The 17,906-nt window shown below is 44.1% G+C and overlaps 1 protein-coding gene across 3 annotated transcripts in view; it reads left to right on the forward strand.

The window, feature by feature from the left end:
* LOC133018066 (zinc finger protein 521) overlaps positions 1–17,906 on the forward strand; it is a 94,813-nt gene that overhangs the window by 29,045 nt on the left and 47,862 nt on the right. For 2 of the 3 annotated variants that reach the window (XM_061084355.1, XM_061084357.1), the window contains 2 exons: positions 11,266–14,762; positions 14,938–15,022. In XM_061084355.1, coding sequence (XP_060940338.1) covers positions 11,622–14,762; positions 14,938–15,022 — 3,226 coding nt within the window. In that variant the 5' untranslated portion in view covers positions 11,266–11,621. The remainder of the gene's footprint in view (positions 1–11,265; positions 14,763–14,937; positions 15,023–17,906) is intronic. The other variant, XM_061084356.1, reaches the window with a different exon arrangement.

A 17,906-nucleotide genomic window follows, 5' to 3' on the forward strand; every position in this document is an offset into this window, starting at 1 on the left:
TGACTAAGTCACCCGACCCGGGCGTTAGCGTGGTAGCTCGGGTGCCATGGCTCATGTTTAACAAATTACCCAGGGGGCCTTGCACCACCACTGTGCCCACATTTCCTTCCCTGCTGTATGCACAGTGCGTGGGATTATATTCCCCGACGCCAATTTCTCCCTCAGACAATGAACAGGCGCGGAGATGACAGTCACCTCACTAACCCAAGAACGGCAAGGAAAATACAAATTAAGAAAAGGGAGAGAGCGCCGCGCCGACCTATTGGCTCCCTCTGCTTTTGCTGGATGTACAGTAATCTAGTGTAAGAAAAAAAAACAGCATGGATCCTGTGTAGCGTGTTATGAGTATGTCGCCATTACTCCAGCCGTACTATCAGTACATCTCCGTTTCTAGCTCTCTACCTGACTCGTCAAATTATTTGCATTCAGAATTTAATTAAAGGTCACCTCATTGGTCATATTCTCTTGATATTTAAAGTAGCTAAGTGAGATAGCAAGCGGAGCTGTGACACAGGTTTCATTCACATCTCATTGTATGCTCTCTCTATATTAGTGGTACAGTAATGCTGATAGCATAATAATAATGTCTTCTCCTTTCAGAGGCCGATAAAGGCTACAACAGTCCAGTGGAAAGTAATTAGCTGATATGGATGTTACTGTCAGTGATAACTGATATTGGGGGACTATTACATTTACTCTCCTGATCATGATCCTTGAAATGGGTTCATCGCAGTAAGCTGCACACTCAGGTGGACGGGAGATGATCACATATAGGAAGGAAGACTTCTTATTGTTGCATTGGAGATGTATATTCCAAGATACTTTTAGCAGCTTGTTAAAACAAGTGCAGGGCTTGTTCTAAACCTGCCTGTTTGGAACGGGCTGTTTGCTCGACCTGTGGTGTTGCTGGTTGCAGCTTTCTCTTTGAAACTGGGAAAGCGACCCTACAGTAATTGAGGCACAGTGAGTACAGAGTGTTCACCAGCTGCTGCACAAAGAGCTGTTCACCTGTTTATTCAAAGTACGGTGAAGCTCGACTCAGTACGCAGTACCTCAAACTGGTGAATCAGTCGTCGTTACCTTTGTCGTGAAGGTTCTCATGTCACGATCAACAACGTCACTTCCGTTGATTAGTCCTAAGCCGCTGCAACAGATCGCTGGTTGTCTGTCTGTTCAATTTTGAATCTTATTATTGAACATCTTATGTGTCCTAATCCAGTGTGAAGACAATAAGATGAAGGTTTCTCAAGATACAGTGGGATAGAGATTCCTGGAATTATTGGATTGGATGGATGGATGGATAGATTTTCCTCTTTCTATTATATCACTTGATTCATTTCTAATATTTGCTTGATTCGCCTCATGTGATTTTCAGATGAAGTCACACTGGGCATTTGAGAATTTCCTTAAATGTACTTTTATTGAAGGGATGATAATTCATGTGGGGCTGTTGGTTGGCAGACATGCTGAGTTCCTCTCCTGAGAGAGACACAAATAGCCTCCCAGGTGGTGGAGTGTAACTAAGTAAATGGTTACTAAGCCAAGGAGTGCTGTGCCTATGTAAATAGGGCAAGACGAAGTATCCAGTGAGGTGGCGGCGTGAGAGGAGCGTATTCAAGGGTAAGATGAACCTCAATAATCTCTTTTAGGGATTTTTCAACAATGACCCTGAAAGTTTTCCGGCCAAATACGTCAGCATGAAAACTTTTTCGCAAAAACAATCCATTGGCAAAGGTTTGTTTTTTTCTTCTTTTCGCCTGATAAATAGATAAACAGGAATAAATCAATGTGAAGTGAGGGATGAATAAATAAAATGCCCCGTAGTCATTTGTCTGGTTGTATTCAGGCCTCATAGTTCAGCCCTGTATTGGAAATGAAGACGAGGTGGAGGGAAGTGAAGGAACTGATTCATCCGTTGAGGCGGCTGCATGTTTGCGAGTGTGTGTATGTGTGTGTGTGTATGTGTGTGTAAATGTGTGTGTGTGTTCATGATGCTTAGTAGTATTAGGATATGATGATGAGCTACTTGGATACCAGCGGAAAACAATAGACGGGGGGAAACAAAGCAAACCCCTAAATCTGTCTGCCATTTGTGCTCACATACTGCACACGCATGTCATGAGTATTCTGGCACAGTTACTGGGCCAAGGAAGTGCTGGTCTGGGGCCTGGCCCATTCTCCAGGGACCACCCCCCCCTGCCTCCTCCCCCTCCGCCCCCTTCCCCCTTCCTGTGCAGTCTGTGGACACAGTCTGAGGCGACAAGGTTGCACAACAGCTCGCAGAACCTCCACTTTACAAACATTTACAAAAACACACACACACGGGATGCCATTAGGAATTTGTTTAAGAAGAAGAAATAATTAGGAGGACTGTGATAATTGTGTCAAGGGGGAAATAGATCAGACGAATTATGAGGAGAACCAGGAAATCTTGCCGCGGCTTTGTTACTTTGCTGTTGGTTCATATTCGACATTGATCCACCCTCCCATCTGTCATCTCTTCCCTGCTCCTCTTCTTCAACCCTCCATTTCTTTCTCCCTTTCTTTCTTTCCGCCTTTCTTGGATCCGAGAGTGAAGGAGCCTTCTGGCTTGAGCAGAGAGGGGATGAAGATGTTTATTCATCTGGAGGGTATTAGAGCCATGATTAAGGAGAGGAGGGAGTAGTACGGCTGATGCGACGTCTGCATTGCTCGTTCGTGGGCCGCCTGTGGGATTCTGGCCAACGCACCAGGAAAACAAGAATTGAAGGAGAATGAAAAAAAAAAAAACTTGTAGTGAAATCCGATTCTCTGGGGAAAGGACAGAAGTTTGAATTTTAGCCGTCTCGCTCGCGCTCTCATTCTCGGTCTCCCTCTCCCTGTCCTCACTGCTAAGCTAATTATTAATGAATGCGGTTTCTGTTGAACCTCGGAGAGGTGTCAGTGCTGCAGCCACTGAGGGTTAAGAAATCTTGACATTTAAGACAGGGATGCATGAAAATACATCGTCTTGCTTGAGTTGATGCTTGTTTTTCTTCCCCTCCCACTCTCCTCTCGGAGATGCATGTTTTCTTCTCCCTCCTGGGCTGTCTGTAGTTGTTTTACCACTGACAAGCTGGGATGGCGTTGAAGAGGTATCAAATAGAGCCACAGCGTATTAATCGGGGGAACTAAAGGTCATGGGTCGGGAGGCAGGGTCAGGTTTTGTAGATAAACGCTAAGGCTAAAGCTAACATAGGAGTCCATTGCTTTGGCTTCTTTGTGCATTTGCATGTCATTTTTTGCAGTGAGAAAAAAAAAGAAGATATAAGACTTTTTATGGGCATTTGGCAGACAAATGATCCTTTCCAAAAACCCTTCCCAGTGTTCTGAAACATAGATCCAAGGTTTTGAAGTTATCCTAAAAAAGGGGAAATAGTTCCTCTTGGAAGTCTCGCCCAAGTTTTATGGGTCACCATGAGGTGGTTTGATGAAAAAGAATTAGACCCCATTTCCCGAATTCACTGAGTGCTGTGCTTGGTTTTAGGTAATGGATGGCATCCCCTGAAACTTGCAGTGCAAACCCTATTTTAATGAAGCAACCATACAGTAACTCAGCATATTTCTATACACGTAACAATTTTTTTCTCTTCCGGAGATGATCACATAAATCACATTTCCACAAGTAACTAAGAGCCGGGGAAAATAAAAGAGCATCCGAATAAACTCTTGCGCAGTGAGGAAATATTTAGTAGAGTGGTAGCGCAGCACACAGCGCTGCAGCATCTCTCACTGAGGCTGACTGGCTGACTGGCTGAGTGACTGTCCGCTGGGTCCTGCGCCTGGGCCTGCCGCAGTGTTGGGGGAACAGCACACACACACGCACACACACAAACATGCAAGCAGAGGCTCCCCTGCGGATTGAAGCCCAGCCCAGTCCGGTCCCGCCTGGCCCAGCACTCCCCTAGCGCCGGGGCAGTGAGGCAGGTGGTGAAGGGGCATGCTGGGGGACAGATTGTCATCCTCCTTCCTTCCCCCTGGGAGGCTCACTGTGGCTGCTGGTCCAGCCAAGACCTGGGGAACAGGATCCTTCCTGTTTGTGCTGTAGTCCACCTGAAGTGGTCAACTGTCCTTCCTCTCCACACCCCCAGCCGTTCCACAGGAGGTGACACCACCGCCACCAGCCTTCTCCCACACACAAACTGCTCCACCTGCATCCATACACACACTTCTGACCATCGTGCTTTAGGTCTTATTTCTGACAAAAGCCTATTTTTAAAAAGGAATTAGGTTAAAATACTTGATTTTAATCTACTAACTTTACACTATTACTTACTTTCGGGCTGTGGGTAAAGCAAAAGGACAAGAACAGTTTCATCCATGTAACTCCAAATAGACGTTTAATGTCCGAATCAAACAACCAGAGACATGTGAACTCTCATCTCATATTACATGCATGTAAAGTGCACCACATAATGCAGTTCCGGATCAGAAGTAAATTAAGCAGCAGAATATAAAATGTCCATCTATCTATATATAATTACCATTAATTCAATTATGTAAACATAGAACATGAGACATACAACTGCAAAATCTAAGATAATCTACAAAATAAATCTCCACAAAAATAAATCTAATTTTACACTATATACTGAATATTTTCTTTTCTAATTGCCATGGTGATGGTACCAATGCAATTGTTATTACACGGCGTGCATGCTGTGAGGTGTATTTTCATTCAAGTGCAATTCACATGTATTATTTAAAACAATTGAAATCTAGTAATACAATCCTTTTTAAATTATTATTAAGTACAATACAATTTCTTCTTAATCCCAAATCGGTCCCTTTTCCCCTGTAACAGAAAAATACACAGCAGAAGAACAGATTTGGCCAAATAAATAATACTCAGAGATATCAGTCTCCTCATGAAACCACGTTTGAATTCACCAGATTCAGATTTGTATTGGGATCTGCAGCAAATTGGACACACTAGTACATATCTAAATACTTTACCCTTAATATGCCTGATGCCTTTTTTCATTAAAATACATGAATTATTCTCTGAGAAATCAATACAAATGTTAAGAAATTCCCAATATCACCAACAGACAAACAAACGTAGAGGAAAACATAACCTGCTTGGCAGAGATAACAAGACAAACTCCCTTTCTTTTTATTAGAAACCTTTGTTCAAATGAAATATTAATAAGATTTAAAGAGTTAGATATATAATTTATAAACGCCTTTACAGGCCTGTGTGTCAAAGTGTTGCCGACCTTAGTGACCTCAGTGTGACAGTGTGCAGTTGTAATGAAGGATGACGTTGTACCCGGCGCATTAAGTCGTCTCTGACGTGCTTTCACACTTCAAATTCTGTGGTTATGGATTGTTACGCGATCTTAATTTTCACAGGAAACACAACGAGGCGGATCCGGCACACAGCACAAACATCCTCCTTCATTTTAGAGGCCTGACATTTTTTTAAGAAATATTATTCAAGGATTATTATCGTTAGTATAGATTTCAGTTTGTCTGTGTTGGTGTAAAAGACATCGGAAACGAATCAGACTCTTGCCGACGCCCACATAGGTAATGGAATTCCACATCTCATCGTGTCTCACATATTATGGAAAGAAAAAGCCCAGTAAAGGATGACTGGCCGCCCTACTTTCTCCTCCCCTCGCTGTCCATTTGTCTAACTTTCCTGGGACACCACTGGGGCGCTGTGATTTCTGGGACAGTGACCAAGTGCTCCTGTCTAAGCTGGGGGACATGGGTAATGTGGACAAAGTAGTTGACAGTTTGCCGCTTCCCCATGGTTGAGAGACAGAGCTGTGAGGGCCAGAAGAATGGACACAGAGTCAGGACAGCGCTTGATGTCCCAGCTCTTTGTGTCAGACCCTGTGTGACAAAAAAAACAAATCCCCATCGACCGCCGTTTGGTGGTGTGTGCCCTCCGCCTCCGAGAGCAGCTCACTGATGAAACCCCAGGAAGTGAATCCTCATTTCGTCCACTGTTGCTTGCGCCTCGTCCAGTCGGAGATGGCGTCCTCGCTCGCTCGCTGCTCCTCCGGTCGCCCTGCCCCTCCCTCTCCTCCTGTAGCACAGTGAATTTGATTGATCCGTAGCGAGGGGGGAGAGGGACCTGACATTTCTCGAGGATGTGTAAAAAAATATTGTGTTTGCTTTGAGGAGAAAAAGAGGCGAGCTAAGTTTACGCGCAAAGCACACAAATAGAAAACACTATATTTGAGGCTGAGAACGTAATGATGAATAGCAGCTATTTTAGATACTTCTACCCGTGCTTGTGTGTGTGTGTTTGTCTGCTCGTGCGTGTGTGTTAATCAGCTGGATGCTGCCATGTCTCGCCACCTGGCACTTTTGTTGACAGCCACTGGGAATGATCAGTGTTTCATTTTGACTGGATTTGATGTCTTAAAACGGGGATGTAGAAGGACTATGTGAGTAAAGCCCCGGCACCCGGCCCCATCCAATCGTGTCCTCTGAGCTCTCGGTCCCGAAAACCGAGTGATTCGCTCATCTGACTGGAATCAGTCCCAGAAATTCGACATCGCCCCCCTCCACTATCTCTCTCTCTTGCTCTCTGTCTCTGTCTTTGCTAATATAAAAAATTCTCTCGCCACCTCCTCTATTAGATCTTAAGTGGTTGTGTCACAAACAGGGCCGTACATGATAACGCGTTGTTCAGACACACATCGCTATTTGGGCATCAGAACAGGAGAAAGCGTGGAGATGACACATGCGTCGTCTCTCGGGAAGGACTCACTACTTTTCCCAGTAACTGTAGAAAGATCCCCCTTCTCTGAATATGAAGTGGGGTCACGGTGTTACATCAGACAAGTTGTCAGCTTTTTGTTTATTCAATGAATCCCTAATCCCCAATGTGCCACAAACACACTCGCACAAAACACATCTCTTATGACAACCACTACGTGCAGATGTCTGGTACAACACACAGGAAGGTTTGGCGGCTGAAAGCGCCGGCTTGCTTTGCTTCACTGGAATGGCTTTTGAACAAAGTGTAGCTTCACTATAGAGGTGGCAGATGAGTGATAGCAAAAAACACTTTTCTGATGAGATAAGGTGCTGGACATGGATAAGAGTTTGGCTTCCTAAATAGAAGAGGTGTACTATGCTGTCAGGCAGCGATAAGCAACACTGAACTGCTTCCAGGACCAAAACAGCGAGTTATTCCCAAACCACGGCTCCTGAAAGGTTTCAGGAGGTTGAATAACAAAAAAACAATGGAATAACTAATGTCCATTGACCAAGCAATATTTTAATGAGAGCTTTGGGCAAAGCAATCCAATGTCAAATTCTATAATAAATAAGTAAGTAGAAAGGTAATTATGTGAATAAAACTCTTTACTTCATTTATTAGTCATTAGTTGTTGTTTTTTCAAAATAGGGTTTAATAGGATTTAAAAATATTAAAAAAAGGTCAGTCTATGGATGGATATAATAAGCTTTGCTCTGAAAAAACTACAATGGAATTATTATTAATAGTTTGTGATGAATAGAAATATCTGTGTTGCTGATGGTAGTTAAATGATATTTCGCAACACTTTAAATGTCAATAACTCATGTGTCGCGGTTTGTGTGTAACAGAATATCAGACATCTTTATGGTTAAATTCCATCTCAACAGTGAAATAGCAAACTACCACATATGAAAGGAGATTTTACTGGTTTCAAAATATGAATGATGTTCTACATATATTTCATTTACTGCAACACTTTGGCCATTGGTGTATTTGTAATATTAGGAATCTAGAAATCACATTTCCCCTCTTAATTTGCATTCACCTAAAACAAAGAAAAAACAGTGTTTGAAAACATCTGTTAAAATAATTCAACTGTAGTAATTCTTTACACATTTTGATTAACCATTTTATAAAAATAGAGACAACATTTTCCGCCATATGTATTATACAGTCTAAAGGGAAACAATGTCATCGGAGAAATTAATGACCTGCTCTCTGTAATTCATTGCTAATTTTACGAATCCAAAAATTGCACAAATAAAAAGAAAAGCTCCTTGGAGATTTTGAAAGCTGTACGTCGCTGTGCACAGAAAAACCTGTTCCCAGCTTTAAGGATCTTATTTGAACAGAAGTATTTACTCTGGAAAAGGCTGCTATAAATGAACATAGAGGAAGTGGTGCACAAAGAGTAGTTCAGACTGGCTGAGAGGAAACTGAGACCTGCGTGTGAGGGGGATTTCTTTTTTTTGCGGTTACCTATTCGGTACAAGGAAAAAAGAAAAACTAATTACATGGAGCTGTTTGAAATGTCTCTATTAACCTCACATAAATGCATTCATTGAACTTGACAGGCAAGGATTATTTAAAAAAAAGTTTTTGAGTACTGTAACTCAAGAGTTGAGTTTATATCTTAGTAGTAAATGTGGCAACGAAACAATTTAGCTGCCATCCCCTATAGCTGTACTCAAAATGAGGTTGTGTTGTTCCATATAGGAGACATTTAAAGGAGATGGAAAGGGGGTAGGGACAGAACTCCCAGAGAGGGACAGGCCTTAAGATGGAGGTCTTCCTCCCAGGACGTGACAGGCTGTTGGCTGGAGGATGCTCAGGAAGGCCTTGGCAGACCAACAAAGACAGCCCTTCAGCTGCAGGGTGTAGTTTTTCAGGCCCCAGCATCCCCTTTGGCAGCAGCACAGAGAGTGCTGGCGTGCACAGGCCCCCGGCCCGAGAGACAGGGAAGTAAGGCCCGTTCTTTTATTTACTCAGGCTGCTGCTGAGGCCTGGGCATTTCTTGTCTGGGTGAAGGAGGAAAAAAACAAGTCTCTCGCTCGCTTTCCTCTTGTGGTCTCCCGAGGAAGATTGCTCTTTCATGTACAGTTATTCACACACTTGTTTCGGCCATTGCGCTTGAATCTGTATATGTGTGTACATGCACACTTATACTCATATACATGTGTATGTGTGTGTGTGTGTGTGTTACTTGTGAGACAACTGTCATGTAAAGTTTTAGTGCAGAATGCCCTTCAACAGATGTTTTAATACAGTGGGACAAAGGGCATAATGACCATGTGTTCCACCGAGGCAGCACTGTGGATTTTTGCTTCCGCACACACGGAACACATGGAAGTCAGGATGGCTTGCACAAGATTTCAAGTCATGTGTAAGCCAAATTAATTGTATTATTACGCTGTAGTATAATATATATATAATATAATATATAATATAAATATCATGGCATTATTTTATCATAGAGCAGCTTCTGTAATATTTCACAAAGCTAATACCAACACAGCTATTTGCCTGTCCAAACATCTATTCTGCCAGTTGAGCGATGTTTGCGACTCCCACATGTCCCCTACAGATACAACTTTATGCATTTGTGGTATTGGAGTAAAGGCACTAAATAAATAATATACATCATGTAAGCAACAAACAAAACAAAACATGGGAAGAGGTTGTCCTGACAGCTTAGTAATGTCTCAAGGCAAAGACATCCTCATTTAAGACAGTAGAATTTCATTTAGCCTTGTATAGAGGCCCATTTATTTGTTTGTTTTATACGATTGTCTCAAAGCCAATATGTATGACTGTAAGGCATCGGCTGGGGTCATTCTTCTTGCACTGTGTTCTTCTCCTATACCCTGGGAGGCAGCATGAGAGAGGGCAGATCCGCCCCCATCTGTGGAGGAGGGCATAACACTGAGTCACCCATCCTCCCTCAAACCAGAGAGGGAGAGATAGAGAGAGAAAAACACTGAGACATGTATGAGAGATGAAGCAAGTAAATCAGGCAAGGTTTGCTCCTTGAGTGAGATGTGTGTGCAGAGTGGGCGCCTTGCCAGGGGTGGGAGGTTTCCGGGAGGGCCGCGGTGTGGAGGTGGTCTCTCAATGTGCCGCTTTCAGCAGTTTGGAGGGGCAAGGGAATGGCCTCCGACCCCATCTGTTTCCTGAAGATAGGCCCTGATGGGGGTAAGTGCTCCGAGAGGGCATGATATCCTGACAAAGGGCAGATCTCCCAGCAAAAACAACAGAGCGAGTGAGAGACTTCGATTTGTCAGCTGAAGGAGAGCACAGAGGTTGGATCCTGGAAAGAGCTCGTGCTTTTCCTTCGTCCCTCTCATAAATCTTAGCAGTTTCCTCTTGTTTTTCCCATTCCAAGTTTTGGCCTTTTGACTCAGTTCTTTTTTCTGAAGGGGTTGAGATTACGTTGTTTTATTTAGGTAAGGAAGTCCACAGCACTTAGAATTCGCCAGCGGAAGAAGTGGTCTGTAACCTCTTGAACTGGTGGAAAGTGGTGCTCTGGGTTTTCCATTCATATCATTGTACAGTGAACCAATGGAATGGAATGTTGGCAACATAATGTTTTGAATAGGGACACATTAGAGTATTTGTAAAAACCCAATGGGCTGTAGGGGCGAAAGCTGTATTGTCAGTTGACTGGTGTTCCCTGGTCATTCTCTGCACCTGTTTGTCCTTGAGTGAGATTGTTAGCCACTTGGTTTTCTCCCCCTATCCGTTTCCCCTACCAACGCTCAGCAACCATACACAAACACACACACACACACATGTATCAGCATATGGCACATTCATCTATCCAGTATCAGTTGCCTCACGGCTTATAAGACTTAACACATTGACGAATATGATAATAATGCATATTCTATAATCCAATATCGATTGACGGATGTTCCGAAAGGCCCATGTTTCACAAAATCATCTGTTTTGCAAAATAGGGTTTCTAAAGGCTATGTGGTCTAAATTGCACATTTAATCTTCTCTTTCACTCTATCTGTTTTCTCTTGTCTTAAGGTCATTTCAAGGACTCTTGTTTTTCACAAATAGTGCCGTCGTTGTGCGGGAATAATAGAAATGTTCTAATTTACCTCATGCCAGGCTTACAATCTAAAGTACAGCCATTGTCTTGTGTCGGCTTTAAATGTCAGAGAGATTGTATTTTGAGTCACAGTGGGCTAAGCCATTACATGGCCACATACAAGGTTAATTGTAGTAAAAGTATTTCCACTTAGTCTCTCCTCTAATTATACATAAAATTGCATATTTAAATGTAACTTTTCAGACAACACTAAAGGCGAGGTATTGTTCCCACTGAAGAAAAATGGACTCAGTTGCACAGAACTCTAAATTCATACACCGAAACCCTATAATTAATATGACAAATAACACCATGGTGACCCACCTTTTTATTTCAAAGAGTGAGACCGATGAGTTGCTAATACAGTCTTATGAAACACATCTCTTACACACTCTTCTTCTCTCTTTTGTCCCTCTTTCTTCTCCAGACGGTGTTGATCTTGAGGATGACCCATCGTGTTCTTGGCCAGCATCATCTCCCTCCAGTAAGGATCAGACTTCTCCAGGACATTGCGAGGACTATGATTTTGGCGAGGATGAAGGGGGCCCTGGTCTGCCATACCCATGCCAGTTCTGTGACAAGTCCTTCAGTCGCCTAAGTTTCCTCAAACGCCACGAACAGAGTCACGGTGATAAACTCCCTTTCAGTTGTACCTTTTGCAGCCGACTGTTCAAGCACAAGCGCAGCCGGGATCGACACGTGAAGCTCCACACCGGCGATAAGAAGTATCACTGTGGAGAGTGTGACTCTGCCTTCTCCCGCAGTGATCACCTCAAAATCCACATGAAAACTCACGCCTCCAACAAACCCCACAAGTGCCCTGTGTGCCGCCGAGGCTTCCTTTCCTCCAGCTCTCTTCATGGACACATGCAAGTACACGAAAGGGGCAAAGACGGCAGCAGCTCCAGCCTTTCTAGAGCTGATGATTGGAAGTTGAAAGAAACACGCAAATGCAGCCGTTGTGAGGAGGGCTTTGATGTCCCAGAGGAGCTCCAGAGGCACATCGCTGAGAGCCACCCAGAGTGTTCGCCATCAGAGGATGGAGGCCTAGGTGCCACCCTGCAGTGCATCTACTGCCATGAGCCCTTCAGTGATGAGGGCACCTTGCTGACACACATCGACCAGGCCCATAGTAGAGACAGAAAAGGCCACACCTGTGCTATTTGCTCCGACCACTTTCTGTCTGTTGAGGACCTCTATGCTCATATGGACATTCACCAGCTCCCTGAGTCAAGTAACCATAGTAACAGCCCTTCCTTGCTAACAGTGGGTTACACCTCTGTTTCGAGCACTACTCCTGACTCTAACCTCTCCGTCGACAGCTCCACAATGGTGGAGACCGCGCCACCCGTGCCCAAGACAAGGGGCAGGAGAAAGAGGGCAGCTCAAAATACAGACATACGAGGACGTTCCTCCAAACAGGCGAAAGTCTCCTACAGTTGCATGTACTGCAACAGGCAAGTATTCTCCAGTTTGGCTGTGCTTCAAATTCACCTGCGAACCATGCACCTGGACAAGCCAGAGCAGGCTCATACCTGCCAGTTTTGTTTGGAAGTTCTGCCTTCTTTACTAAATCTAAATGAACATCTTAAGCAGGTCCACAATGCAGAAGATCACGCTGCTCTGTTAGTCAGCCTACCTGATGCCCTTCTTCAGTGCAACTTCTGCCCCGAGGTGTTGAGTGACCTCAACGGACTCCAGGAACACATCCGCTGCTCTCATGGCTTTCCTAGTCCTGTGGCAAAAGAGAGCAATGCCTTCTTTTGCCCCCAATGCTTCATGGGGTTCTTGACGGAGACTACCTTGGAGGAACATGTTCGTCAGACTCACTGTGATGGAGGAAGCCTGCGTTTTGACTCTCCCATGATTGTAACTCCCAAGGAGCCTATAGTAGAAGTGTACTCCTGTTCGTACTGCACCAATTCCCCCATATTCAACAGTGTTCTGAAGCTCAACAAGCACATCAAGGAGAATCACAAGAACATTCCACTTGCACTGAACTACATCAACAATGGAAAGAAATCTCTGCGCACTCTCAGCCCTTCTTCTCCTATATCAGTGGAAGCTACCATGTTTAAACAAGGCAGCTCACGTACTTCCAGTGAGTTCATATGTAACCAGTGTGGAGCTAAGTATACCAACTTAGACCTTTTCCAGACTCACCTAAAAACTCACCTGGATGGCATGCAGCCTCAGCTGACCTGTCCACAGTGCAACAAAGAGTTCCCCAACCAAGAGTCCCTGCTAAAGCATGTGACAATTCACTTCACTATAACCTCCACGTACTACATCTGTGAGAGCTGTGACAAGCAATTCACCTCAGTGGATGACCTGCAGAAGCACCTACTTGACATGCATACCTTTGTGTTCTTTCGTTGCACTCTGTGCCAAGAGGTCTTTGACTCAAAGGTGTCTACCCAGCTCCACCTGGCTGTAAAGCACAGCAACGAGAAGAAGGTGTATCGCTGCACCTCCTGCAACTGGGACTTCAGGCATGAGACCGAACTACAGTTACATGTAAAACACAGCCATCTGGAAAACCAGGGCCGTGCGCATCGTTGTATTTTCTGTGGAGAATCCTTTGGCACAGAGGTGGAGCTGCAGTGCCACATCACCACGCACAGCAAGAAGTATAACTGTCGCTTCTGCAGTAAGGCCTTCCATGCCATCGTCCTGTTGGAGAAGCATCTGAGAGAGAAACACTGTGTGTTTGAGGGAAAGACGCAGAATTGTGGTGCTAATGGCTCTGCTATAAGTAATGTGGATGGCCAACCTAAAGAGGATCCTGAACTACATGGTCTCTTAAATAACAGCCATGGCCCTGGCACAGTAGTAGGATCTGTTGTGGAGTCCCACAACAGCCGTGATGCAAGTGAGGAAGAGGTGGAATCTGCAGATCCCATGTTTGGGTGTGACATCTGTGGGGCGTCGTACACCATGGATTCACTCCTCACTAACCACCAGTTGAGAGACCACAATATTCGCCCTGGTGAGAGTGCCATGGTAAAAAGGAAAGCTGACATGATCAAGGGCAACCATAAGTGCAATGTCTGCTCCCGCACCTTCTTCTCTGAGGCTGGGTTGAGGGAACATATGCAGACCCACCTTGGGCCTGTCAAACACTACATGTGTCCCATCTGTGGGGAGCGCTTCCCTTCCTTACTCACCCTGACTGAGCACAAGGTCACTCATAGCAAGAGTCTGGACACAGGAAGCTGCCGCATTTGTAAGATGCCACTTCATAGTGAGGAGGACTTCCTGGAACATTGCCAGATGCACCCTGACCTAAGGAACTCCCTGACAGGTTTCCGCTGTGTGGTTTGCATGCAGACAGTCACCTCCACATTGGAGCTCAAGATCCATGGTACATTTCACATGCAAAAAACTGGCAACATGACCCCCAACCAAACCATGGTCCGAAACAGTGGCATCCTTCACAGCCAGCAGCTACACCTTCCCCAGAAACTTTTCAAGTGTGCTTCTTGTCTGAAAGATTTCCGGTCCAAACTAGACCTTGTGAAGCTGGACATAAACGGCCTGCCTTATGGACTCTGTGTGTCGTGTGTGGCCGCAGCTGGTTCTAAAAGCTCCAGCCCAACAGTGAATGGAGGAAGGCAACAACAGCACGGTGGGGCCTCCACTCCAGCACCAACTACAGGTGCATGGGTCCAGAGAGAGAGTCTCAGCCCTGGTGACGGGAAAGGCAAAACTGTCTCCTCATCGTCTTCATCCTCCTCCACATCCTCATTGTCTGCTGCCAAGACAAGATGCTCCAGCTGTAATGTGAAGTTTGAGTCAGAGGCAGAGTTGCAAAACCACGTCCAGACGGTGCATCGAGAACAGGGAGGGGACAGCAACAGCGGGCAGCTCAAGACCCCCCAGGTGTCCCCCATGCCTCGAGCCAGTCCCTCACAAACTGAAGAGGTATTGTTAATCAGTGTTGTATTGAATACGTTTGAATAGCTTATAAGATCATGCTGAGGTTCTCAAATACTTTTGTATTGTTATGTTAAATCGGTTGAACTAAAAGCTTTTCTGTTTTGTTATATTATCTTTTATTTAGAATTGATAATCCCTTTGCTCTCTGTCTTATTTACAGAAGAAGACATACCAGTGCATCAAATGTCAGATGGTGTTCTACAGCGAATGGGACATCCAAGTTCATGTGGCCAACCACATGCTGGGTAGGAGAGAACTCTTTCTGTTTCACTCATTATTGTCTTTGTTATGCTCCTGCAACAAAGTCATAAAACACAGTGCCTCTGTAGAATGTTTTTAAATGTGTTTTTCTACATTTCCCGAATTATTTAGACTACAGTGTAAAATGTATCAATGTTAGAGGGAAAGATTTTGTGTTATCGTCATCGATGTTACATACGAATAATAAAAATAAAAATCACCCTAAATTCACCACAACTATTTGATTATTTTCAATCAATTTCAGTCTTTTTATACTTAAAAAATGAATCACCTGATATATGTATTGAAATATTTGACCCTGTCTCATTCAGGCTTACTTTCTGGATCACATCACCAAATAGGTGGAATTATTTTAATATTTTGACCATCAACTGCATCCCCATTGTTGTGAATTTATAAACCATCCTCTTCATTTCCCCATGCATGTGAATGGTACTGTATACAATAGTACGTGTGCATGTTTGTGGAGCAGAATCTCTCCACTTCAAACCACTTTGTCATGACAGTAGTTTGAAGCAGTGGAAACATACCGTACAGCTTATTGAAATATTGAAAAAACAAAACAGATTTTATTCAAACTGGTAAATTTACGAATCATTTTCCACAGGTTTCAGAGAAAATTCCCATTGCAGGTGTATTTTTTATTTTCCTTATTTTTTTGCTTGATTATTGTGCCTTTATTGTTTCACTGAAGTACCCTGTTCAGATAACTGAGATCTGAATACCACATTTCGGACATGCTCTCATGCTTTCAGCATCTAATGACGTCAAATCAACTGAAAAAATGGATGTTTGATTTTACTACTTGGTGTATGACTAAATTATTCCAAATTTCCTTTCACAAGATTCTTAAAACAAAGAGTGCTGGTATATCACTAACCTCCACATTTTCAAAATGTCTTTACTTTTGGTTGTCATTTGTATGCAGGCAGAATAATTTGTAGAGAACAGACAATTGGAAAACAGGTTTTCTTGCCTGCAGTAAGTAGGCGTCTGAATTCCGGTCTCACGTTCCTTTATTCATTCATTTATTCAGCTCGTTTGGTGGCTCTTTCATTACACTGCATTATCTGTTGTCTTCAGTGGGGGAGAGACTCATTGATCTGGAACCAAACCGCCTCTCTGTTTGGGACACGCTTCTAGGCGCAGGTGAATTTAAACACGGTGGGCAATTCTATCAGGACCGGTAGGCAATTCTATCAGGGACCCACTGTTTGTGCATAAACAATCAGAAGCATGTGATTTGTGATTTTGATGCTGCAGTGTATTTGCAAAGGAAGAAGACGAGATGAGAGTGTGTAGGTGTGTATTTGGTATTCATCTTTGCGATCTGCTCACCCACTATTCTACTGGGGGTGCCTAATACAGTACCATGCCAGCATTAGTCCTTTCTCTCACGAAGCCAGGCACGGAGCACACTGGGAGGGTAGAAAACAGACCCCCCTACTGGTTATTTTATGTCTTTCAGTGGCACAAGCGCACAGTTCCCCCATAATAGTGGAATTCAGACAGCTTAAGATAACAGGAGGATAGGTGATTGGGTTATTGTTTGATGTTTTACTTCTCTGATATGCCATCGCTTTGTATTCAACACGATCCTGGTTTTCATCAGACTCCTCAAAAGGGTTTCTGTTTGCTGAATTTGTTGATCTGTAAAATATGGAGAAGGCAAAACAAGCCTTAATGAAAACGCAGTAGAGAAATGAACTCGTCGAAACTTGACTTTGTTTTTCTTTTAAACAAAGAAAATGGAACCGAACAGAAGAAATAAAAAGAAAAGAAAATGTGTTTTTCCCGAAAGGCTGTAAAGAAAACACAGGCATCATGTTTTGTAATCTAGTGGTTTTGTATGGCTTCTGATGAATCCGTCTTTAATGTAGGATGGGGTTGAATTCAATCCAGACAGTAATAACTGCAAAGCCAATTTGGGCCAAAAACATAGAAAAAAAAAAATCCTAATTTGGAAAAGGTCTAAATACCGTCTCTACTGAAATAAGGGACACTTTCTCCTTTTAATGGCCATCTGCACAGGAGAGGGGAAACAGGGGGCTGGGGTCATCTCCGCTCAGCTGTCAGCGTTATTAGCGTAGGTAATGGAGCAGACGCTGGATTCATAGGGGTGTTGTTTTCATCCATGCCCCGCTCCATGGTGTCAGTTCACACTGATAACTCTATATATAGTGGTGTGCCATGACATAACCATAGTCCTAAGTGTATGGAACAACAAAACCTGAGCCTGTCTCACCCAGACAAGTCCATATTAGCTGCCTTTGTAATACAATCGTCTCCCTAAACTGCAGGGCACTCAGCCTCCACCCTCGTCTTCCTCCCGTCGGGCCAAAGTGCTCGTGGCGGCCTCTTCTGTACGACTGCCAGCACATTTTGATGCATGGACATTACACTCAGTTGATGACGTCCTAGTTCAGACATAAAGCGCGGCTCTGGTGCCCAAATACTCGACATTTACTGTGATAATGGAGGTAAATGAAAGGGAAGGAGGTGGCCACGGATGCAGAAGGGTTTGTCGCCGGCCAGCCCCAGCCCCAGCCTGTGAACGGCCCCACGTGTCTTAAGATGGAGGCCGCAGCCTGCTAGGGCCCAGATGGATCAGTACACATTTGCTGTACAGCTGGTCGCTCTGTTTGGGGACCTGGTGCGATACTCCTATGGAGAAAAAAATGATATCGCCACCATCCAAGGAGCAATTTAATAGCAGGCCAGAAGACAGCTGGCCACTCTTTAGTTTAGAGTTTTTTTGGCATGGCACACTTACAGAATTGAGGGTGTCCGATTTTTCTCCAGGGATACACAGATTTATACAGCTTTCAGCTGCTGCAGTCACTATCAAACCTTTTACTGCTATTTTTC

The sequence above is a fragment of the Limanda limanda genome, chromosome 13, assembly GCF_963576545.1.
Source record: "Limanda limanda chromosome 13, fLimLim1.1, whole genome shotgun sequence".
Taxonomy (NCBI): Eukaryota; Metazoa; Chordata; class Actinopteri; order Pleuronectiformes; family Pleuronectidae; genus Limanda; species Limanda limanda.